At 46.4% G+C, this 24,347-nt stretch overlaps 1 protein-coding gene across 1 annotated transcript in view; it reads left to right on the forward strand.

The window, feature by feature from the left end:
• The window catches only part of ABCA12 (ATP binding cassette subfamily A member 12), a 76,542-nt gene that overhangs the window by 45,044 nt on the left and 7,151 nt on the right, over positions 1–24,347 (forward strand). Inside the window, exons 26-45 of the mRNA XM_041411784.1 lie at positions 59–128; positions 230–364; positions 1,030–1,185; positions 1,944–2,121; positions 3,623–3,841; positions 4,483–4,679; positions 5,290–5,450; positions 6,198–6,422; positions 7,252–7,390; positions 9,119–9,371; positions 11,000–11,086; positions 11,887–11,980; positions 13,469–13,596; positions 14,468–14,555; positions 15,015–15,120; positions 18,527–18,581; positions 19,288–19,465; positions 21,762–21,877; positions 22,628–22,787; positions 24,032–24,300. Coding sequence (XP_041267718.1) covers positions 59–128; positions 230–364; positions 1,030–1,185; positions 1,944–2,121; positions 3,623–3,841; positions 4,483–4,679; positions 5,290–5,450; positions 6,198–6,422; positions 7,252–7,390; positions 9,119–9,371; positions 11,000–11,086; positions 11,887–11,980; positions 13,469–13,596; positions 14,468–14,555; positions 15,015–15,120; positions 18,527–18,581; positions 19,288–19,465; positions 21,762–21,877; positions 22,628–22,787; positions 24,032–24,300 — 3,014 coding nt within the window. The remainder of the gene's footprint in view (positions 1–58; positions 129–229; positions 365–1,029; positions 1,186–1,943; positions 2,122–3,622; positions 3,842–4,482; positions 4,680–5,289; positions 5,451–6,197; positions 6,423–7,251; positions 7,391–9,118; positions 9,372–10,999; positions 11,087–11,886; positions 11,981–13,468; positions 13,597–14,467; positions 14,556–15,014; positions 15,121–18,526; positions 18,582–19,287; positions 19,466–21,761; positions 21,878–22,627; positions 22,788–24,031; positions 24,301–24,347) is intronic.

The following is a 24,347-nucleotide window of genomic DNA, read 5'->3' on the forward strand; positions in this document are numbered from 1 at the left end:
GACTTCTCTTTGAGACTAATTCAAATGTTTCTTATTTTCAATTTTGTTTATTCCCCAGAGTCTGCTGTCTCCAACTGCCTTCAGTTATGCAAGTCAATACATTGCTCGCTACGAGGCACAGGGCATAGGTGAGTTTATGGCTGACAAAGCCAGGCTTTGAGCTCTGCTGGGGGTGGTATTTCACAGCCTGAGAGGAGTTCTGAGCGTATTTCTCAATTCCTCTCTGCAGGACTGCAGTGGGACAACATGTACAAGTCCCCAATGATTGGAGACAACACTTCCTTTGGCTGGATGTGCTGGCTCATTCTGATAGACTCCTTCATTTACTTCATCCTGGGGTGGTACATAAGGAACGTTTTCCCAGGTAAGGATGCAAAGCATTGAGGGTGGTACTGTAGCACCTCTTTTGGAGAACAGTGGACACAGAGCTGGCTGAGGCAGTGAGACACGGACACACTCTGTCCCAGATCAAAGAGAGCATGACTTTGAGGATGTCTGAGCCTATTAATGGCACTGAGAGAGAGCAGAGCAAGGGAGAATTAGGGTTTCTCAGCCTCTCACTTGGGTAGGTGGGTCTCCTGAAGAAGCTGAAGTCAAGGACACAGGAGGGTGTGATTGCAGTCTGGTGGGTGAGAATGGAGCCTGTTAGACTGCATTTGTCAGCTGAGTGATTTTGAGCTGTGTTACTTACATCATTTGGTTTCAAAAAGTAATTCCTGCCTTGGGCAAGAGCCAGTACATTTGTCTTTTGCTTTTCTTCCCCACCTAATGAAGCAGTCCACTGGCATATGGAAATCTACCCAGTGGAAAATGTAAAGTTCTCCTACCCTCCAGCTATGGAGTTACTCGGAATAACAAATTAGTGAGTGCTTCCTATTGTGACAATCAGAAAAAGTCTCTACCAAGTTCTTGGTAGTGCATAAACATATCAAGAAATCTCTGTGGGCTTAATTTTTGCTATTTTGAGTGCACCCCAACAGTGGCACTTCTTGAGGAGCAGATAGCTGAATGAGACTCCTGTTCCTGCAGGTAGATATGGCATGGCTGCTCCCTGGTACTTCCCACTGCTTCCATCTTACTGGATTGAATACAACAGCTACCTGCCCTTCTGGAATGAGAAACAAAAAGGCCTGTTCTTCTCCAAGCTGATGTTAAGGAAAGAAGTCACCCTCCCCAACAAGATATGTATGTGGATAATGGAAAGGGTAGCAATAATAGCTTATATTTTGGGTAAACAAAGCCAAATTTGTAAAGGGGCACCATACTCAGAAAACACCATTGATTGTTATTTTGAAGCATAGGAAATATTGAAAGTACTGGTACTCACATGAATGGAGATCTGGCCCTTAAATTATATTTGTTCTTCCTATTTGTTGTGGTGTGGAGAGTCAGGACTCACACTCATATTCATGTGTGTTGTAGTTGGGCAGTTACCTTCCATGCCTGTCCCTCTGTGTAGAAATACACTTTTGTTTGGGCAAGCAAATACAGGTTTCCACTTGGCAAAGGGCCTGTGTGCTTCCTTGCTTATCTCTTTAAATAATTAGCCTGTAAAATATTGAGATCACACATAAAAGCTTGCTGGTTCCACCTAACTGAAAATAAGTTGTTTTGCTGAACTGAAATCTGTAGTTTTGCTTCATGTCCTCTAATTTTCGATGCTTGTCTAGTATAAATAAAATTAGGTGCTCTGAAACACCTAAATGTGGGACCTTTTCAGAAGTGATTAATGCCTGTTGTCAGGAGTTATTAGAAGCTTCAGAAGTAAAAAAGAAAAATCCCAGAGAGTTCAAAATTATACACATCCGATGACATGTTCTCAATGTTCCTGGCTGAAAGGCACTTGCCTTTGCTGTATTTTGGTTGCCTCTGAGATGAGAAAAGTAGCACAACACCTGCTGCACTGCAGTAACTGTGCCTGACCCTTCTCTTTGGTGTCAAAGGTGCCCCCCACCCTCACGTGGAACCAGAGCCCACCGACCTCACCTTGGGAGTCTCCCTCCACGGCATAACAAAGGTTTATGGATCCAAAGCTGCCGTGGACAACCTCAGCCTCAACTTTTATGAAGGGAATATCACTTCCCTGCTGGGACACAATGGAGCTGGGAAAACTACAACCATGTGTGTATCCTTTGAAGCAACTCTTTTTTATCCTGTGGGGTGTGGTTCTGTGAGCAAGAGGGCACGTGGAGCTGTGCAGCAGTGGGAGACTGAGGAAGGTGCTTCACTAGGCCAAATCCCTCCTGCAGTTTCATCTTTCTCATGGATGACCTCAGGAGTTCCTTCATCTGTTAGAATTCTTTAGGTTCTAAAAGGTCCTTTTCTGCTTAGGAACATGCTTTTTAATCTGCTGAGATAGCTGGGATACACAGCACAGCAGCTGTTCAGGTGTTTTGTTCCATGGTCTGGGGTTAGGCTGTTCTGGAACCTGTGGGGAGCTCATGCACACACCAAAGCTGAAGTGATACTGGCAAGAAAACTTAATAAAGATACACTTCAGCTGTACAGAGTCATTTGTTGGCTGGGCTGGAATGGCAGGGGATTAATGCATTGGCCTTTCACCCTGCTGTTTATAAATTATTATTTGACTTGTTAGATAACAGCACTAAAACAGACCTGTAGAACTTGATTTCTCCACTGATATGTATGTGCATATCTCTGAAAGGAACATTAAGCTGATAAATAGAAACCTCAGAAGAGCCAAAATCAGTAAGACAGATGTGTGCTTCACCTCAGCTTATTATCAATTCACCTCATATTCTGTTTACAAAGTGTAGCAAAGGTGATATGCAGAAAAGTATAAAACCTGCCTGAAACTTAGCACAGGCTTCAAATCCTGAGTAAGGTCACAAGCTACTGCTTTTAAATGATGGTTTGAAGTCCCAGGAGAGAGGAAAAACTCTGTGAAGGTGAAGGGCGGTCTGAGATGCATCTTCTCCCTTTAGTCCCTGCAGGACAGCACCAAAAAGGAGCTGTAATGTGCAAGTAGTTATTCTGAGCAGAGGGAGTTTGAGTCAGCTCCTGCTTGGTGGGTGATTATTTGCTTGAAGTAGATGAAAGTGTTGCCCACTGTGAGATGTCTCATCAAGAAGTTCTCTCCCATTTCTCATGAGTAATGGCAGTGAAATCAGGTCTCCATGCTCTGCAGTGATTAGTCAGATGAAGAGGTGGTTTTCAATCTCAGCTGTGGTTACAATATGAGGCTGTGTGGGCACTCCAGGCAAGCCTCAGAAAATAAGGAGTAACTGCATTGTATGAATTCCCAGTAATTAAACTGGAAATCGAGGACATTCCTGAGTGTGTGTGATATGCAGTGGTCTGATCTAGGGAGAAGGAGGCTGCAGCAGGTAAAAGTAGAGGTGAGGAGTAGCCAGGGTGAGCTTGGAGCTTGCACTTGCAGTCCCAGAGGGGAACTAGGATGTTCATGGATGTTAGTTTGCTTCAGCTCTGCCAGAGCATGGCTGGGCTGCAGGACACACAGTGGGCAGTGGTGTCTGGCTGGAAGGAGTGGGAGGGGATACAAAAAAACCTTGGAAGGTGACAGCTACAAGGCCACATGAAAAAAATTACCCGTGGCTTCCTCCTTTTTCTAACTTCCCCTTTCTATTTCTTTTTCCTTCAGATCTATTTTGACTGGGCTGTTCCCTACATCATCAGGCACGATCATTGTGTATGGCAAAGACATCAGGACTGACCAGGAGGTGATCAGGAAGAACATGGGGGTGTGCATGCAGCACAACGTGCTCTTCAACTACCTCACCACCAAGGAGCACCTGCTGCTCTATGGCTACATCAAAGTCCCTCACTGCAGCAAACAAGAGCTCTACCAAGAAGTGAAGAGGTACAGAAGTAGCAGGGGGGGAGAAAAGAGAGAGGGCTGTCAAAATAGTTGTGTGATGGTGCCAGTGCCTCTGCAGAGCTCAAAATCGTGGATTGGAGGTCTTGTTGCAGCTCCAGCTTAGGGTTCAAATGGTGCCTTGCTCTGACTAGAGGAATATATTGATACCTGTGCTGTAAGAAGACAATATCTCTTCTCCAGGGGGTTTACAGACTGCTGTGGCAATTATTTGGAGATGAATTTATAGGCCTAAGGGTCTACTCCTTGCTGCTTTACAGTTTGCCCTGGGAAGAGATTTAATCAACCAGTCAGAAAGATGATGTTGACTTTATTGGTTCTGCAGAGAAATGAAGCATCCAGAACATCCCAGGGAGTTTGGATCTTGGTGTCTCAGTTGATGGGGTTGAGCCTTTAACCTTGATTTGTCAGATGAAAACTTTGAAAACATCCTCAAAAATGTTTTAAATAAAAATCCCAATGACTGAGCTGCAGGGTGACTCTACACTGTGACCACTCAGCAGAGCAATCCATACTTGAGCAGGTTTTTATTTCCAGTTAGTTTTTGCAGGTATTTTCAGATTCCCTGCTTGGAAAAAAATGCTTGAAGGACAACTTTTGGGGGTTGTTTTTCTTCTGTTTTGCAGGACTTTAAAGGAGACTGGGCTGTACAGCCATCGTCACAAGCTGGCTGGCACCCTGTCTGGGGGGATGAAGAGGAAGTTATCCATAGCTATTGCTCTCCTGGGGGGATCCAAGGTGGTGATTCTGGATGAACCAACCACGGGGGTGGATCCATGCTCCAGGAGGAGTATTTGGGAAATCATCTCCAAGAATAAGAAAGGTACTGTGATGAGAGGAGGTGTTGCCCAGAGACAAAGTTGATTTGTGTCACTTTACAAAGATGGTACCAATGGCTTTGAATTGTGGGTTTTGGAGGCCAGAGAGAAAAAAAAAAATTTGGGAGACTGGGATTTTGCAATTCTGGAGGGTACATCCTGGTTGGTTTCTGTAAATTCACAGTGTCATTTAAAAAATAACTTCACCACAGAACACAGCTTTTAATACTGTAAAATTTGTCTCTCTTGTTGCCTTTCATCCAGTTTCACTAATAATTACCAAAAAATGCAGTTGATTTTCACCTGATACTCTGTATCCCCTCATTCAGTGAGGCTTTCAGCTGTCTTACTGTTGAGATAAGGGAAGATCTGACCAGAATGTGATAAAAAAAAATTTGTTATAAACATTCATTGTATTGGTTTAACAATGTGGAGTTGCCATGGGCTGATCCAGAGCAAGGGGAAGCTCTGGAACCCCTGCAATTATATTGATGATATCATTGTGTAGGGAATCACAGAAGTTTTTGAGGAAGAAAAGAAAGTAACCCAAATCCTTCTAAAATCCAGTTTTGCCATAAAACCAGGTGTTCATTCTGTGGTGACTGTGTTTTCCAGGCAGAACCATCATTCTCTCCACACATCACCTGGATGAAGCAGAAGTTCTGAGTGACCGGATCGCCTTCCTGGAGCATGGAGGGCTCAAATGTTGTGGCTCACCTTTCTACCTCAAGGAAACCTTTGGGGATGGCTACCACCTGACCCTCACCAAAAAGAAGGTTTGTGTCTGAGCTGGTCCTAGAGCTCCTGGCAGCTCTGTCTCCAAGGGAGTCATCAGGGCTGGTTGAGGGATGTATTGGCAGGAGCTGAGTGATCTCCATGGCCTTGTGAAAACAGGAATCTCAGTGCTCTGCTTTGTTGAAAAAGAAAAGTCTCTTCTTGAAGGTTAAAGGCAAGGCTGCAGAATGTGAACTCTGGTGTTCAGAGGAATAAAGCAGATGGCAAGAGCCCATCCATAGTGTCTGGCCTGGACCAAGTGTTCTGCTTGCAAGGAGTGGGGAACTCTGCTCTTGCTAGCATTTATTGCACTGCTGTTGCTAGCCCTACCACACAGGTACCATGAGAGACCAGCCCCTCTTCCAGACTGCTGGCACTGGAGACAATTAAAAAAGACCCATGAGCAAGCCCCATTTTTCATGGGAAGAAGAGTGAGTTTGTTCTGGCAGCCACGTTAAGCTCTGTGCTGGCCAGGCTTTTTCTCTGTTGTACTACAAACCTCTAGCGGTGCAAAGTAGTTGATTCAGCCCAGCCTGCTGAGGTTTTGGATGGAGAGTGTCACACATCCCTTTTTCAAGTGGGTTCAGAAACCCACTTCCATCAGCTTTTCTTATTTACCCTGACATGCTGGATACCTGGACTGAGATCACTTACCAGTTATGCTCTGGGACATTGTGCTACGTCCTGCAGGAGGAAGGTTGACCTTGCAACCTTTTCAGAGATCACAGAGTGTTTTCCTCCTTTTTCAGAACATGATAGAGGAATGTGACACCACAGCCGTGACCTCCTTGATCCAGTCCTATCTCCCAGAGGCTTATCTCAAGGAGGATATTGGTGGAGAGCTGGTGTATGTGCTTCCCCCCTTCAAGTCCACGGTGTCAGGGGCCTACCAGGCCCTTCTCAGAGCCCTGGACACCAGCTTGAATGATCTCCACCTGGGTTGCTACGGGATTTCCAACACAACTGTGGAAGAGGTACGAGCTCAGGAGCTGCTGGATTTGCTGAAATGTCCTGGAGATTAATTTCACAGCGCTGTGTGGCTCTGCTCTCTGGGCATGTTAGGAATTACCTGAGGGTTTCAGGCAGGGAGGAAGGGGTTACACTGAGGTACACATGAGTGTGTAGATGCATCTATAATATATATATATATATATATATATATATATATATATATATATACACCAATGCACTGTCTCACCTTGCTGACAGTCTTTTGATGTTTTACACAGAAAATGAGGCACTGGAGTTTGACTGAGGAGAAAGTAACACAGGCACCTTTCTGCCCATGGGAAATCTCTGATCAAATAAACACATTTAATTGCATCAGAAATAAAAAGTAAATGATGAGCAGTGATGACCCATGTCTTGCAGAATAGGGGGAGGGAGATTATTACCTTCCTGCTCAGAATTTCTTGCTTTCTTTTACTGGATTTTCCTAAGACAACAAGAACCATTTGTACATCATGTCCCATGTGCAGCTTGAGTGCCATGACTGCACATTCCCATCATGGAGGCAGCAGGATTGTGAGGAGCTAGAGGGTGAATAATCCAGGGAAACAGGTTTGAGTTTCCACTGCTGCAGCAGAACGAAGACAGGGGGTGACAAGGAGTTGGACAACAATTTTATATGGAAAAAAAAAAGAGTTAATTTCTCTCACTGAGCACAAAGGGAATAGAAAGAGGATTATAGCACATAACTGCTGCACCAACTACAGCTACAAAGCAGGAGAGTGGATTCTGGTAATTGTTTTGGTAAATGGAGTCATTTGGACAAATTTTCCTTCATATTTTCTTGCTCCATAGGTGTTCCTCAATCTGACAAAAGAGCTTGTGAAGGACCAGCAAGAAGATGCTGCCCTGCCCCATCAGCTGCCTGGAGTCAGTGGTCACACTGGTGGTGACGAAATGTCTGTGAGCACAGACACCTTCACAGAAAGAGATGGTACTCAATCACCTACAGGGTTTACTCCAGATTTACTGCAGATGCAAACGCTAACAGATGGACCGGTTTGAGCTCCTTCTTCTTTCTTTGTTGAAAACCACATTTCACCCAGCCAGGAATCACAAAACTTATAAATCACTGGAAATACAGCACTCATCAGTCCTTTAGATCCCCTGCTTTGGAATTTATCCTGAATCACAGGATAAATTACTGAAGGGGTTTTGTTTGCATCTGCCTTCCTTTAAATTGATCCAGGTTTTAATCTAATCAAATACAGCATGTGGGTGAAAGACTAAATGTGTACCTCTGAAAGTAATTGCTGTAATAGATGTAGAGGATTATCTCCCCATAACTAGTAGAATTGGAAAGAAACTTCATGGAAATTCCTTCATCTGTTGGAAAAGCAGCACAGCTCTGAGCTCCTTGGTGCTTTTTGCTGTGCCCTAGACATTGCAGTTTGGTAAAGGAGCCCAAGGGAGCAGACAGTGGGGTAAATTCAGAAGAGAACCAAGCTACACCACTATCCCTGGGAGTCTGAGACCTCCTAAAGGTGGCCCAACCCAAGAATAAGACATACCTGGCTGGAAGGCTTTCTTGGGTTAGAAACACTGTTTTGTACTTATAAATATACCATTAATAGTCAGGAAGGTATCCAAGGGACAACACAGAGGTATTGTTGTACTTCTCAAAGCTGACCTGCACTGTAAATATTACTGTAAACAGTCACTCATATAGAAAAGTTTTTGTTTCACCCTTAAAAAAGGCTGAAAAGGATTTGCTTCATGGTCTATTATATAGGTTAATATTTCATAAAGAAGAATAGCTGGCACAGGATTTGGCTCTGCTTTTACTATACCACAAAAACCTGTCCATGTAAGAGGCCCAGTGGCTTGTGCTTGTTTTCTTATTTCAGGATTAATTCTGTTATTTATTTTTCTGAGGACCTCCTTTTTAAATTATGAAAAATTTCAGCTTGCATATCTAAAAGAAAAATATGTTTCTCCTGTAAGCTGCAGCTGGGTAGGTAGGATGTAGACAACCTATTTCATCTGGAAGCATATTTGCAAGGTCTCACACTGAAGGTCACTACACATACACATTTGAAATTTAAGAAAATACTGGTGTTACATGAGCTTTTGACTGGAGTTCTGTGCCACTCCTGACCCTGTGTTTGTTCCACCTTAGTAGTATTGTATTTGCAGGGAATGTCTCAATGAAGGAATGATGAATCTAACTCCATGTTCTCAGAAGGCTAATTTATTACTTTATTATACTATATTATATTAAAGAATACTGTACTATACTAGAGAATACAGAAAGGACACTTACTCAATGTTAAAGAGACAATAATGAAAACTCGTGACTCTCCAGAGTCTCGACACAGCTTGGACCTGATTGGCCATTGAGTCAAAACCACTCACACCAGGATCCAATGAAACAATCACCTGTGGGTAAACAATCTCCAAACACAGTCCACATGAACACAACACAGGAGAAGCAAATGAGATAAGAATTGTTTTCCTTTTCTCTGAGGCTTCACAGCTTCCCAGGAGAAAATACTGGGCGAAGGGATTTTTTTTCAGGGAATGTGAATGCCACGTAGTAGTTTGGATCTGCCATCTGTAAAAGTGTGCAGGAAGCTAAATTTCCTCCCAGAGTGCTCTACCCATCACTTCCCTGCATTGCACAAATGCTGAGCCATGACCCAATGCCATCCTTTGTGCCCAGACCAGCTCCTGATCAGGTCCAAGAGCCTGCGGGGTTTGCCGCTGCTGCTGAAGAGAACCTCAGCCCTGTTCATCAAGAGGTTCCACCACACCCGCCGGGACGGCCGCGGCTTCATCGCCCAGGTCATCCTCCCCGTGCTCTTCGTGATGGCTGCCATGGGCCTGGGGACACTGAGGACCAAGGAGACTGAGTACCCCGAGCTGCTGCTGTCCCCCTCCCTGTATGGCACAGCTGACCAGGCAGACTTCTTTGGGTGAGTGCTGCTCCTCGGGACCCTGTGGTGCCTTGTGAAGCTGACCTAGAACAGAGGCCAGGCAGAGTTAAAGAATAAAGCAGGGATTTATTAAAAGGCTTCAATGGATCCACCTTGGGCAGTGCAAGAGCCCAGCCAGGGCTGCACCCAGGATGGACCCAAAATGGTCACAATATGGACGACCAGTCATGGGGTCTCACACTTTTATAAGTTCTGGTTCATTTGCATATTGGAGTTAATTGTCCAATTATAGCTTTAGCTTAACAAGTCCCATCCTTCTTGTTTTTCTCTCTTCAATTCCCATTGTTTGTGCTCTTGGCCCTGAAATTTGGATCAGTTGTCCTTGGTCCTCAGCTAGAGAAGGAATTGTTTTGTCTCCCTGCTCTGTGCAGAGAGCTCACCATCCCCTCATATGAAGCCCAGAACTACACACTAAAGCAGAACAGAGTCTGAAAAATATAAAAGCTAAAACCAGAGGTATCACCCAACTCCCCCTGGTTCAGAACGAGCCCTTCAGTGTTACTTTTGAGCACAGCCAGTGTCCTGCACATAGGACATGTGGTTATGTTGTGCAGACAATACAGAGAAACCCTGTTCCCAAGGGATCTGAGGAGACAGCTTGGCTCAGACCAGAAAGCTTCAGAAAAACAACCTCTCACTTGGGATTTAACTATGAAATGTCTGAGGAATGTTCTTGGTGTTTCCTATTGGAGTCTTTCAGCCCCACTGAAGCCATAGGGATTTTCTTACTTTATACATATATGCTCTTCCCCCAGTGTGAAATGAGGTACCCACATCAGTTGCCTCCAACATTGCAATTCTGGGATCAAATTCTATCTATCTTGTGAACATTTCCCTCCTCTCTGTTAGCACAGGATGTTCTTTCCTAGTCAGGCCCTGCTGGTCCAAGGCACACAGGCAATTGGAAGAGCATGTGCTTTTCCAGGGTAATTAGGATATCACCACTTAATTATTTCATTCTCCTTAAAAACCCTGTTACCAAAACAACTGTAATTGGTATAATTTGGTTTTCATGCTGTGAACCTCTTTCTTTCTCTAGTAATTCTCAGCTCTAAATCAGAAATACAAAATTTAGCTCTAAAGCCATTTGCTCTAGGTGTATTCCTCACACCTTTCCACTTCAGTCCTGCTAGATGTGGGTATGAGCCAGAGCTGCATGTCTGAGTCCTTTCTTCCTCCTGTTCTCTGCTTTTCCTTTTGGATCATTGCTGGAGAGCTGGTGCAGAACCAAGGACAATCTTCTTGAATGGTCAAAACCAAGTGGATGTCACGGATGAGAGACCTGATTGAGACAGGGCTGCAAGCACTGCCTGGAAATTGCAGTAGAATTTTTTTTTCCCCGTAAAGAGAAATTTGATTGTCCAAAAGTATCTTGCTTGGATCTAGAGGCAGCAAATCCCTGGAGTGGCTGAGGTGATGAGGGCTCCTTTTAAACCTGTGTGACTGTCCTCACGTACTGCGTGTCCTTCAGCGCTGCTTCCACAAATACTCAATTATTCAACACCTTAAATCCCGTTTCATTCAAACACAGTTTTCCTCTGTGCACAGTGGTAGTGGAAATTCTTTGAACCTTCTCCTGTTTTCTGTTTTTCTTTGTTAATTCTTAGGAATTTTAATGAAACCACAGCTGCTTTAGTTTCTTCGATGCTGGCTTTCCCTGGGACAGATAACACGTGCATGAATGAAAGCAATTCGTAAGTAGTTCTGGGGGGTTTTTTCCACTTAAACTCCAAACCTGCAAGAGAATTGGCATGACGCTATTGGCCATTAGACCTTAATAGCCATCTTTGATCATGGGCAGAATTCTCATGCATTGGACTTCTGCATTATTAGGAGTGATAAGGAAGCAGCTTTGCTGGTGGCAGGATGCCAGGATGAAAACGAGCAATTCTCCTCTCTGGGAAGTGGTCCTTGCCGCCCCAATAATTCCAATTATAACGTGAGCCCACACAGCAAGTCCTCAGCACAGTGTTTGTTACCTCTATCTAGAAGTTGTGCCATGAGGGCTGGTTTGTTTTGGGCTTTGCAGATAAATTATTAGTTTGGTAAAGTCCTGGGCAGACTTGAATGCTCGTGCAGGCAAATATTTACCTTGAATGTTTGCAGTAACTGCCCAGGCAACACAGCCCATCACAGAAGTGCCCAGGGATTGCCACAACAATAGCCCTTATTTCTGGGCAGGTTTCAGATGCTTTTGGCCTCTGAGTGCCAGTTCCTTGCACAGCCTACTGTAGGAATGAAGTGGTGCCTGGATTCCATCTGATAGCTGAGCGAATCCGGGCGCAGGGAGCAGCAGGGAGGGCTCTCTGCCAAGGGGCACAGGAGGCAGCAGCAGGCTGGGGATTCCCTGAACCACCCAGAGCTGACAAGAGGCTCTGCCTTTCTGCTGGAGCTGCCCAACTGCCAGCCTTGCTGTCATTAAACATGACAGCAATTAGCTTCGTTTGCACACCTGAGCCCAGAGAGCCTCAGAGGAAAATGTGTTCCTTTTCAGGCAGTGTTTAACAGAGGACATGCTTGGCCAGTGGATTACCAGTGGAAACCAGAGAACTAAGTATTCTGCCTGCAACTGCACAGATGGCATCCAGGTAACTTGGACAAACCCAAAAGTGAGGGGGCTTGGGGGATAACTGGGGGCCTTGTTTGTTGGGAGTGGTTTTATGGGCTGGCATGATGCTAAGGAGAACTCAGCATTCCAAGTCCTCCTGTCTCTCTTTGGCCTTGTTGAATTTGCACACTGGATAACCACTGTCTGCACCAGTTTGGGGACAGGAAAGGAGACAGCATCTTCAGAATATTCCCACTCTAACATCCCTGCCCTGCTCCCCATGGTGGGAAAAGATTTAATGGTGCTTTTGAGTGTTGTATGACTGTCCCTTTTGACAGAGGTGAGGATGTGTTCAAGAGGAAGATTTCATCTTATACAAGCACTGTCAGTATATAGGATCACAGCTGCTTTTGCTGTTTGCTCCTCAGAATTTAACTTCATGCAGTCTAGATCTGCTCCTTGTTCTAAATATTAATGATTAATAATAATAATTTGCATTACAATGGTACCTACAGATCCAGATGTGGGCACTGCTGGGATTTGCCTGCACATGGGGAAAAGGCAGATTCTGCCCCAAGGGTGTTACAGTTTTACAGTTCAGTTTGGGGTTGAGCTCTCCTTCCTCCAGTGCTGCTCACTTGTCTTCAGCTTTTTGCTCATAAACTCATGGCACAATGTGATGCCTTTTAACATAAAGGATGTACTTAGCTGAACGTTTCTAGTCATTCTTTAAAAATGCAGCTATTTTGTGCAGTTTTCTGGACATACACCTAATTTCACATCATTAAAAGTATTGGCATAATTTCTCCAGCAAGTTGGGATAATGTTCAAAGCTGATTCTCACCTCTAGCTGGCACAGGCAGGTGTTCCTCAGCATGGAGGAAGCCATTTTGTGTATTCAGATGAACAGATGCACAATGGGGGAGTCCGGGGCTTTTGTTATGGATGAGCTGAAGGAAGAAGCCAACATGCTGTCTGGGAGGACACTTCAACCTCATGAAACACTGATGTGACTTTGGCCCTCAGCATGTTAAATTATATATTCAGGACTAATTTAAGGTTTCTCTGAAGCCCAGGAAAACATTTCCAGTGACTGACAGTAAAGCAGAAATGTAGAGTGTAGCTGCTGAGAAATGGAAGATGAGAGTCTGAGGCCACCACAGAGTTTTCTGCTCTGTGAGTTGTTTTGCCCTCTGCAGTTGTCTGTGCAGTCACTGTGCTAAGTAGGATCAGCCTTGATTCAGCCAAAATCTTCCTGCATAGCACATGAAGCACATTTCAAGGTCCCACTGATGCCAGGAGAATTGAAGGGTGGATTTAAGCAGAGGTTGTTTTTGAGCACATCCCTGAGTGTGTTGGGGACAGTGTGCTGTGTATCCCTGCACCCTGGCTTGGGAAGGAGCAGCCTCTGCAGGAATGAGGCTCAGCACCAGACTGCTGCCGTGGCAGGCTCTCAGTCTTGTCCTGATGTGGTGGTTTTTAGTTAAAACACAAACACTAAAGTTTTTCTTTGTTTGTCTCCCCTCAGACATGTCCACAGACAAACTACACTCCCCCTCACAGAAGGACCTTCTCCACACGGACACTTTACAATGTGACAGGGCACAATGTGGAGTCCTACATCCTGGCAACCACCAAAGACTTCCTGCAGAAACGGTAGGGGACAAACCTGGAGGGGCACAGCGTCCCAAACCCCTCCCTCTCTGCTGAATGGCACTGGGAGCAAGGCAGGACATCCCACACCTGCCACATCCCCTCTGCCTGAAGAGGTGACAGAGCAGTAGGGGTTTAGAATCTGGTGAAAGGAGCTGAAGTGTCCTGCAATCATGGATAAAAGATAAAGGCTCGTGCAAGTGCTCTGCTAGATATAGCAGATCATAGCCTGGGGATAACGTGTCAATCACCTGGCATGTTGGGGCTGGATCTGCAGACAAGCCTTTGTCTGACTCAAATCTTTAAAAAGAGGAGAATCTGATACAGCCTGTCATGAAGTAAACCCTGGGGAGAGATTTTCCTCCAGATTTGACTCTCTGAAGAGTCTCAGTGTGTGCTTCACTTGGAGGAGTGCATCTATTCTAGTGAGAGCAGAGTCTGAGCATTTCCTTGTGCTGTGGGGTGGGTCTGGGCTCTGCCAGGCAGCTGCACAGCAAGGTTTGGGGCAGAGGTCACCTGCCACTAAGGCTGGCAGGAAATGTGTCCATCTGCCACTGATAAACTCAGCTGCTCCTCTCCTGGGTCAGAAGCAGCATCTCACCCCGGAGTGGCAGGCACACAGCTCAGGAGTCCGCTGGGCTCCAGGATCTTGCTCAAAGGGAGGCTTTCAGCAGTTTTGTGACAAGGTTGCCAGGCTTCTGGGTTTTTTTTTTCCCCCCCCCAAAGAAAGGCTCTCAGGGGAGAGGTGGCTTGGCCCCAAGCTGGGATAAGCTCTCTGAAGTCAGGCTACAATGGCACATTGGCATGGCCCATCCAAGGCAATCAGAGCTTTGGGATGAGGGCAGCAGTGCATTTCTCTCTGGTTTTTACTCAGGTATGGTGGCTGGAGCTTTGGGCTGCCTTTGACACCCGATCTGCAGTTTGACATCAGGCCAGTGCCCCCCAACAGAACACTGACTAAGGTAAGCAACCTCCACCTGCTCAACCTGACATGGGAAGTGTGGGACTCAGGAGAAGTGATGTCAAGTTCATGGATATTCCAAAAAAGAAAGCAAAACCCTCTGAAATCTGCAGCTTGGCATGACAAAGATGACTTGCAGTTCATTTTCTTTTCTCTCCCCATTCTTCTTTATTGGTCTCACTTCTCTTGCTAGCAGGAGGCAATTTTTCTGCTGTCATAATTTTATTACACAGAGGTGAAAGGATCAATTAGTAGCACCTTTATCTCATGAGGGGATGTATGTACCATAACGAGGGCTGGCTGGTGCATTCTGATATGCCCATTTCTCTGGTTCAGCTCAGTGAAAATGTTGTAAAGCACCAGGCTAAAATGTGAGGTAGTTTGCAGTAGTGAAGCAGGACAAACCAACATGTTGTCAGTAATAACTCCCAAATTGCTTCAATTTCTCAATTGTGTGCAGGTGTGGTACAATCCTGAGGGTTATCACAGCCTCCCAGCCTATCTCAACAGCTTGAACAACTTCATTCTTCGAGCCAACTTGCCAAAAAATGAGACTTCCAGATATGGTAAGTGTCCCTTTACACGAGCAGATAACTTCTCCCCTTTGGAGGGATATCCTGGTTCTGCTGAGATCAATGACAACACTTACCTTGGCTTCAATGAGACCTTTATTCACTGTTCTGCAAAAATTCCTTTCAAAACAGAATTCAAAAGCATGAATAAATCAAACAAAGTTCATTTGTCTTAGCCACAGGCTCAGGGGAGCTGGGCAGGGAGGACCCCAGCTCCTATGCAAAACGCTTCATCCGAGACATGCCAGCGGCTGCTGATTGATTTATTGCCTCTCATGTGGCACTGCCAGGGCTGTCTCTTGATAGGTGCCCATCAGTTATGCAGAGAAAAGCTCCTCTAGGTCATCTCCAAGGGTGGGTTAGATTAGGAAATTTTAATATGTCACCCTTCTGCTGAGAGCAGCCCAGGCTGTGTGGGCACCTGTGTGTCTGGATTTGAGTGAGAGTGGGGAGGGAGAGATTAAAGGAAAAACATAATTTTTAGCTGTGTTTTTCCTCTGACACCTGACATATGCAGATCCAAGGAGTGCTGATGACCCATTTGGGGTCCTCATAGCTTCTCCTCCATAACACACTGCAGCAACCCAAATTCCTGCTGGCAAACCAGGGCACCTTGCCTTTCCCTTTGCAGTTTAGCCCCTTTCAAAGTGCAGTGTGGGCACAAACCTGTCTGTAGGTGTGTCTGCCCCCAGAGAGGGCCAGGGTGCAGAGACAACAGAGAGATTTGTCTTGAGAAATCTTGCACAGAGATGTCTGGGCTCTGCTCTGCCCAGAGCAGCAACTGTGTGCAGAAACACCCTCCTTATTGACTTTCCTGGACCAGCAGTGCCCTTCCAGCCATGTCCTGGCCAGGCCTCGCCCTGCTCACCTCAGGGGGCTGCTGTCCCTGCTGGCACAGGGACAGGTGGCAGTGTCTCTTGGCTCACAGGACATGTCTGAATTGAGCTGTGATGGAACCAGGCACCTGGCCTGAAGCTTTGAGTGTGACACCCTGAATTCCAGCAGCAGGAACAGCAGATGCTGATCATAAGCGGCCCCAGTGTGTGTTGCTTCCCAGCTCACTCCATTGCACTGAGACTCCCCTCCCAGCCAGCTCAGCTCACAGGGAGTGACACCAGAGCCTTGTCCTGGCCTCAAACAGGGCCTGGCTGTCCCCTCTGGGGTTTGCAGTGTGCCCTCAGCTCACACATCACAGAGCTGCCCAGAAAGGAGACCCCAGCCAGGCGCTTCCAGCAGCAGCAACATCCCAGAGCAGCTGAATTATTAAGGAGTGAAGCTCCTTGCTCTGTCTCTCTATTCCCAACACACGCTGTGTTGGGAAAGAGCAAAGGCAGGAAGCTCTTGTGAACAGCCAGAAAGTTTTCATAGGGAAAGTTTTCTACCAGCAAAATAGCAATTTTCAGGGGGAAAGAATAGCAGCAGTTTTTGTTCCATCTGTCCCGCTGCTTATGTGGTTTTGGAAAGAAATGCTTAGTGGTAAATGACCAGACAGACAATTCTCTGCTTCCCACTAATCATCCAAACCAGAGAAGGGGAGAAATAAAATGAGTGGATGAGGCAGGTTCCCCTGAGGGGGAGTAAATCCAGTCTGAAATACAACTGAAGGCACGTTCCGTGGGGTACGCTCCTGGCAGCTCAATCGAGTTGTTGTGCCAAATAAATGATGCTTTAAGAATCTTTGAAATGGCCAGATAAAAGTGTGTTGTCACTTCAGCAGTGAGAAAGAGATGCCAGTCCTGCTTTAGAGGTTTGACTTAGACTGGGTATATTTTAAAAAAAAATATATAAAAAGCTTTTTACCCTGTCACTAAGCAAGTCATAATAGCTTTTGACTTCTGTATATTGTGCTTTCTCTTCTCTCAATCCCAGCTAAGAAAAAAAGGAGGAAGCATTGAAATGGAAATTTTGACTTCTAGCCTAAGCTCCAATAAAGGAAAATGGCTTTATAGTGAAGTATTAACAGATTAGACAGACGGTATCTTTCTTTCTCTCTCCCTTTTGGAGAAGGGAAACATTTCCTGGCTGTTTGTATGACTTTATCAGCAGTCCAAGATTTTAATCCCATTTCTCTCACTGAAGACAAGACTGAGGTTTGGTTGGGGTTTTTTTTTTCCCTCCAAAATTAATTTCTGATTAAATCCTCCCTTTCAAATTCATTTGCCCAGTGTGGCATTTGGTCAGCTAAACCCTCAGGCTCCTCCCTTCTGGTCCCCCTGTCAGAGTGCCCATTCTTAGGGAAAATTACCCAGAATAATTCTTCATCACATCATTCCTAAGGTCTGCCACCTGGCTGTGAGGAGTTTAAATTCCACAGGTGGCATGGTATAGAAAACCTCTGGATTTAAGAGCAGCTGGAGGTCCCCCAGCACTCCCTGAGGCATTTCCTTAGATGTCAAAATATGAATTGAGAACCTCACTTTTAGACACATAAACATGGGAGCCCTTTCTAAGGCTCTGGAGCCTTAGAGACTGGGCTACCATCCTGGGGGGGCCAAGGCAGAGACCTGCACTGGAGGTTGGAGTTGGCCCCTCTGTGCTCTTCCCTTTGCTTTTGTGGGCACAAATTGCCTCCAGACATGGCAAAAGCACTGTGCTGAACAATACTAGTGTCTTTTGGGCTAGGTGCTCTCCTTGGAGAAGGAGTGCTTAAACCTCACCTGAAGGTACCTGCACATAAGCAGAGAATTTCTCAGTTGCAGTTTGGGCCTGATACAAACCCATTTCTAATGGATTTTTTTTTTTTGGAAAACATCACAGGGACTTATCAGTGTGATAATTAAATTTTTGATAGTGACTTTGATCAAAATACTCCTTATTTTATTTTTTTTCTCTAGCTTTTTAAGACAGAACAGTTCAGAATTATCTCACTGCCACACTGGGGGCAAAAGTGTCTGTAGCTTACCTGGGTTTCTGCTCTCACCTCCACAGATCCCATATGGAGAAAGACATCTATCACAGGCAGGTAGCAGTTGTGGAGGAGGGCAGCAGGGAAAGACTTGTTCCTGGTGATAAAAGAACAAATGGAATGAGGTGGGATCAGCAGCCAGCAGCTCAGAAACAGAACACATCCATCAGTTTGGAAGGTGTCAGTGCTGAGGGATCTAAACTGGAATACCCAGGTGTGGGAAGGGAATGGGGCTGGCAGCCAGGCAGGTGTAGGAACAGAGCCCAGGGTTTGAATTTCAGATCTGCTGCGCAGCCAAGTGAAATCCTAGGAAAAAGGAGGAGGCTCGAAATTCTGCCCAAGATCACACAGAGATGACAGAGCAGAAACACACTTTTGATCTGCTTTTCTTCTCTTTTTCTATAGTTTTCTGTATTGTTGTGAATATCAGGAGCTGGTGAAGGAAGCTTTAATGTGGACATAATTTCAATTTCGTTTTCTTTTTTTCCACCATAGGTATTTTCCTATCAGCTCACCCATATCCTGGAGGACAGAGTCAAGAACAAGTAATGTAAGCAGATTCATTTGGCTGATGCCTGATGTTTTTAGCTTTAAAAGGAGCAAACCAGCTCATTGCAAAGCATAAACCAGCCTAAATTACTGGATATCTTTTTCTAAGTGATGAAACTGTTCTCACTTGTGTTCATTCACCCTATACATGAATGGTGTCCTGCTTGCCACCAGAGCTGGGGGTTCCTGTGGGGTTTTTTGGCAGGATCTTATGGAGATCTGGAAGTCACACTTACAGCCTCACACATTTGTGTGTTTGGGCATATAAACAAACTAATAATAATAATAATTATTATGACAATAATAACATGATTTTCCTTTTGGCCCTTCTACTCCATGCTGAGGTCCAGCACTCCAGCTCAGTCCTGTGGGTCCCTTTTGCTGGAAATCATTGCCATCAGCACAGGGAGCCAAGAAGGGAAGAAATTCTACTCTGTGAGGGTGGTGACGCCATCCCTGGAAGTGTCCAAGGCCAGGTTGGACAGGGCTTGGAGCAACCTGGGATAGGGGAAGGTGTCCCTGCCCATGACAGAAGGCTGGAATGGGATGGGTTTTGAGGTCCTTTCCAGCCCCAAACCATTCCAGGTTTATAAAAGATCTGTCCCAGAATCAGGACCTTATTGCTTCTGAGCTCTGACCAAGCCTCAGAGTGAGGGAAATCTGCCGCTTTCACTCACCAAATGCATCTTTCTCCCCTTTTTTCCCAGGCTCAACAGCTTACTGGACATCATAGTGTCCATGTCTGTTTTGGTGGGCTACTCCATCACCACAGCAAGCTTTGTGCTCTACATGGTCAAGGAGCACCAAACCAAAGCCAAGCAGCTGCAGCACATTTCAGGCATTGGGATGACAACCTACTGGGTGACCAACCTGGTTTATGATCTGGTAAATAATCCACGTTCCTAAATGCACCAGCGGGAGCATTACACACCATGGGAGGAAAAAAAAGTTCTTTATTTAAAGTTCTTCTTACTGCTACCAAGAGTGTTGTGTAGTAATTGTTCTCCAAGGCACTGGGGACGATTAAATGTGAACTGCAGCACTGGATTCTGCCAAGCAAAGGCATTCCTGCTCTCTGGAGTGTGTGTAAAACACCCAGCACTTTTATATGGGAGCAGCAGGGAGCAGGCTGCAGTTTGATTTCCATCCCAGCACCCCAGCTGCTGCTCTGACAGCTTGCAGGGCTGATCTGCTGTCACCCAGGCTCCAGGGATCTGGGGTGAGGCTTTGTGGCTCAAGGCTGCAGCCAGTCTGGGATTTCTGGAGGCACAGCAGCAGGCATCCCTCAGCTGACACAACCCTGCTGGGCAAACCCCTACCTCCAGCTTGAATGCTGTCTGTAAGAGTCTGTGTTATGAAGTTTTTAAGCCAAGGAAGGCTACAAATGCAGCCCTGCAGAACCTGAGCAATTCTTTTTCACAGTGCTGCATGGATGTGCTGTGCTGAGCTCCCAGCACTGTGCTGCATTCCCTGGCATAGGTGTGCCCTTGTTGCCCCCAAAGTTCAGTTTCCTCCTGGTGCAGAGGGTTCGTGGCACTGTTGGAAAGCATTGCTGGGCCAAGGGGAAAGATGTTTGTAATGTCTGTAGGCTGAAGTGCTTTGTGTCTTCTGCATTCCCTGTGGTGCAGGGTGTCAGACCCTCACCCAGGGAATGGGCAGTGCAGCCAAGCTGCACTGCAACCACTGCAACCAGGCTGCAGTGGTGACCAGCTCCCCTATCCCACACAATTCAGCTGATGCAGATCTGCAAGTCCCTAAAATCCCAGTGATTCCATTGCTTCCCAAAAGCAGGAAATCCTCAGGGGCATTTGGGTGATCTGCCCTCTTTGGTGCAGGGAGGACCAAGGGCTGGAATCCCTTGGGGAATGTACACCAGAAGTGCCTGTCTGGGAGTGCTCATGAGTGCAGGCAGCAGCACCAGGACCCCCTGCCCTACAGTAGGAATGGAAGGGGTCCCAAAGCAGCAGCACAAGGATCCCCTGCTCTGCAGGAGGAATGGAAGGGGTCCCAAGGCAGCAGCACAAGGATCCCCTGCTCTGCAGGAGGAATGGAAGGGGTCCCAAGGCAGCAGCACAAGGATCCCCTGCTCTGCAGGAGGAATGGAAGGGGTCCCAAGGCAGCAGCACAAGGATCCCCTGCTCTGCAGGAGGAATGGAAGGGGTCCCAAGGCAGCAGCACAAGGATCCCCTGCTCTGCAGGAGGAATGGAAGGGGTCCCAAGGCAGCAGCACAAGGATCCCCTGCTCTGCAGGAGGAATGGAAGGGGTCCCAAGGCAGCAGCACAAGGATCCCCTGCTCTGCAGGAGGAATGGAAGGGGTCCCAAGGCAGCAGCACAAGGATCCCCTGCTCTGCAGGAGGAATGGAAGGGGTCCCAAGGCAGCAGCACAAGGATCCCCTGCTCTGCAGGAGGAATGGAAGGGGTCCCAAGGCAGCAGCACAAGGATCCCCTGCTCTGCAGGAGGAATGGAAGGGGTCCCAAGGCAGAAGAAGAAGGATCCCTTGCCCTGCAGGAGGAATGGAAGGGGTCCCAAGGCAGCGTGGCCCCAGCCTGGCTCGGCAGCACACTGCAGGGAGGGTGGGGCAGGTCTGTGCCTGCCTGCCTGCTCCCTGCCCTCCCTTCCAGCCCTGCATATTTGTAAATCAGCCTGTGGCAAAATCCCCGGAGTCCTTGCACAGTCGGTATTCAGCGGGCTGAAACTAATCCAGCGCTCTCGGCAACTTGATATTTCTCAGTGAATCCCTGCCAGTAAATTCTGCTAAATCCCAGAGCTGGGGAGGAGAGGGAGCTCTCCTGGCAGATGCTTGGTAGGTCTCTGGCTTGACTCAACACTATAAAGACTAGATTTACAGGGCACAATGAAGTGGTCTGGCTGCAAGGCTAACAGAAAACCCAAAGGGGTATTTTTCATTCACAACCTTTTTTTAAGGTACTTTCTGCCCACGCTCCTCAGTGCTGAGGCTTTGCCTATTCAAAGAGGCTTTGTGGGAATTCATCTGCAATTCATCTGGGGGGAATTGAGAGCCCACCTGTGTTTGGTTTCCCTAGAAAAACCATTCCCTTAGAAAAACCAAGCTGCATTGTGGGACCAGATTCAGTCCTGGCATTGTTTCTTCTGTATGGTTGTAGTAAGGTGTTTCAGAACTGTTGTCCTAGTAACATTTTTTTAATATCATTTTACAGGTACTTTTTATGGTCCCTATTGGACTCTCAGTAGGAGTTATTTCAGCCTTCCAGATCCCAGCTTTCTGCAACAACAGTAACTTGGTGGCAGTATTTCTTCTGCTGTTACTCTTTGGGTAAGTGTGGAGCTTAGTTATTTAAATATCACTGCACAGGGTGAGGAACTGGATCTTGCAGGCTGCTGCAGTCTGAGATCCAGGGGGGAATATGTGGGAATATGTTTCTCTTCAACATGCCCTTCACAAACAGTGACTAAGTTGCTCCTTCCAGGAGCAGGGAGGTGAAGCATTGTTGTCATGCCTGCTTTATTCACAGCAATCCCTACATGAGGATATAGAAATATTCAAGGTCCCAGAAACAGCCCAAGCTATAAGCAAATGCTTGCTGACCTCTTGCAAAGTTCAAGAGCATTTTAATATCGGAGAGCAAAATAAACAGCGGTAGCACAATTCTGGAAAACTTAGACAAACTCTCCCTGGCTTTGACTCCAGGCCAAGTCTCTTTGTTTTCAGGTGGGGTTCCATGTTCAAAGTATGTATCATAAACCTTTTCTCCAAGTTTTAACAGACACAAAGGCATTTTTCTTTTCTTTAAACTCTGTCATGTGGAAATGTAGTTACATGCCAAAACAGAACTGTTGTGTTCCAGCTCTGGGAGTGTTCAAAGCCAGGTTGGACGGGGCTTGGATCAACCTGATCTAGTGGCAGGTGTCCCTGCTCATGGCAGGGGGTGGAACTGGATGGGCTTTAAGCTCTCTTCCATCTCAAACCATGCCATGAATCTGTGTTGTCTGATGTCTTCAGTGGTTTGTTTTCAAAGTAGCCTTTGAGTTACCGTGGTTTTCTCTGCACTGTTGGTATTTACAGATATGCATCATTTTCCTGGATGTACCTGCTGGCTGGGCTTTTCAAGGAAACAGGGATGGCCTTCATTGTTTATGTCTGTGTCAACCTGTTCTTTGGCATCAACACCATTATCACTCACTCTGTCGTGTTCCTGCTCTCCCAGGAGAAGGCCACAGACCAGGTAGGAGCCCCACAAGTAGTGACCCAGCAGGAGGCTTCTTGTGGGCTTGGTGGCTTTGATCAGGTGTGTAGCAGCTGGGCACAGTCACAGGATCTCATGGGGTTCCCTACAGACAGGACATGAGTCACATACGGACCTTGCTTCTCTGTGAATCTGCACCCCCAGCAAAGAAAGAAATGATGGTGACAGAGAGGAGAACATGAAAAGAAGAGGGAGAAAACTGAGGACTCTCTTTATAACCACCCTGGTGATGGAAGATGGGGAGCAGGAGGTGGTGGAGATGCTTGATAAGAAGTTGTTGATGGACACTTCAAACCATTGCTGAGTTCTTGAGCATGAGCTGTGGGGAGTGACAGCTGAATGTCACTGCCCTGAGTCTGACATGTGCTGCAGTTACCCAGCACCAGCTGTCTGTCATTTCAGTCTGTAATGCAGTCATCTTCTTCCTGCAAGGATGAAAAACAACCCAGAGACAGTGATGATTCCCTAAAGTAAAGCCCTCTCTTAAACTGAGATCTCCCTGGGAATGCCTGGGATAAAATACACACCTTACACTTAGATTCCTTTTTTGATGGAGGGCAATTACAATAGCTGGGTTGGATTTTTCTCTCTGTCTGGACAGAGTTTGTTCAGCAACCCCTTGGATTTTAGGGATATGCAATTATGACCACTCTGTGCCCCAGTGGCAGGGAGTCAGTTCCATTCCATGCTAATTGAGTGCCTCTCCAGTTTGCTTTGTGCACTAATCCTTTCTTCTGCTAGAAATGTACCAGAGTTCTTTACTGTGAGACTGCGCTAGGCTTTTCTGCTGTGAATTAGCTGGAAAAGCTCTTCTGTGTCTACAGAAGCCAAATTTTTTGTTTTATGGAGACGTTTGTCCAATGAAAACAGAGAGGGCAGTGCTCCAGGGGAGCAGACTGTGCTGGACAGATTAGGGGGACAGTGGCAGGACTCAGCTGTGGCTCCTGGGTGTGTTCTGGGTGCTGGAGCAGCAGCAGGGACCATGCTGGGAGCTGGCTGCTGTTTACTATGGGTGATCACGACCTCAGAGCTGCCTGTTGACTTTTATGACCTTGTGCCTGTGAAACGAGCTGTCTGCAGAGCTCTTTGCTCTCAATTTATCTCTGCTGAGACACAGGCAAATCCCAATGTAATTGTTACACTTCAGTCCCACAGTAAAACCTATGAATTTATTCCATGAATAAAAGCAGTGACTGACTGTGCTGCTCTTTGTTTTTTTCCAGGGCTTGCATGATCTTGCTGAAAATTTAAGGCATGTGTTCCTCCTGTTCCCACAATTTTGCTTTGGCTACGGCTTGATTGAACTGTCTCAGGATCAGGCACTGCTGGGCTTCTTAAGAGCCTATGGAGTGGACTACCCTGACAAAACCTTTGAGCTGGACAAGACCACATCCAAGCTGCTGGCCATGTTCATCCAGGGCACCGTGTTCTTTGCCATTCGACTCACAGTTCACGACAGGATGATCCAGAGAGTGTGGAACAAGGTCCTGGAGTAAGTAACAGCTGGAGCCTCATTGGGAGCAGCCCCAGCCACAGCTC

This window comes from Onychostruthus taczanowskii, unplaced genomic scaffold (genome assembly GCF_017590055.1).
Source record: "Onychostruthus taczanowskii isolate IOZ18803 unplaced genomic scaffold, ASM1759005v1 scaffold37, whole genome shotgun sequence".
NCBI lineage: Eukaryota > Metazoa > Chordata > Aves > Passeriformes > Passeridae > Onychostruthus > Onychostruthus taczanowskii.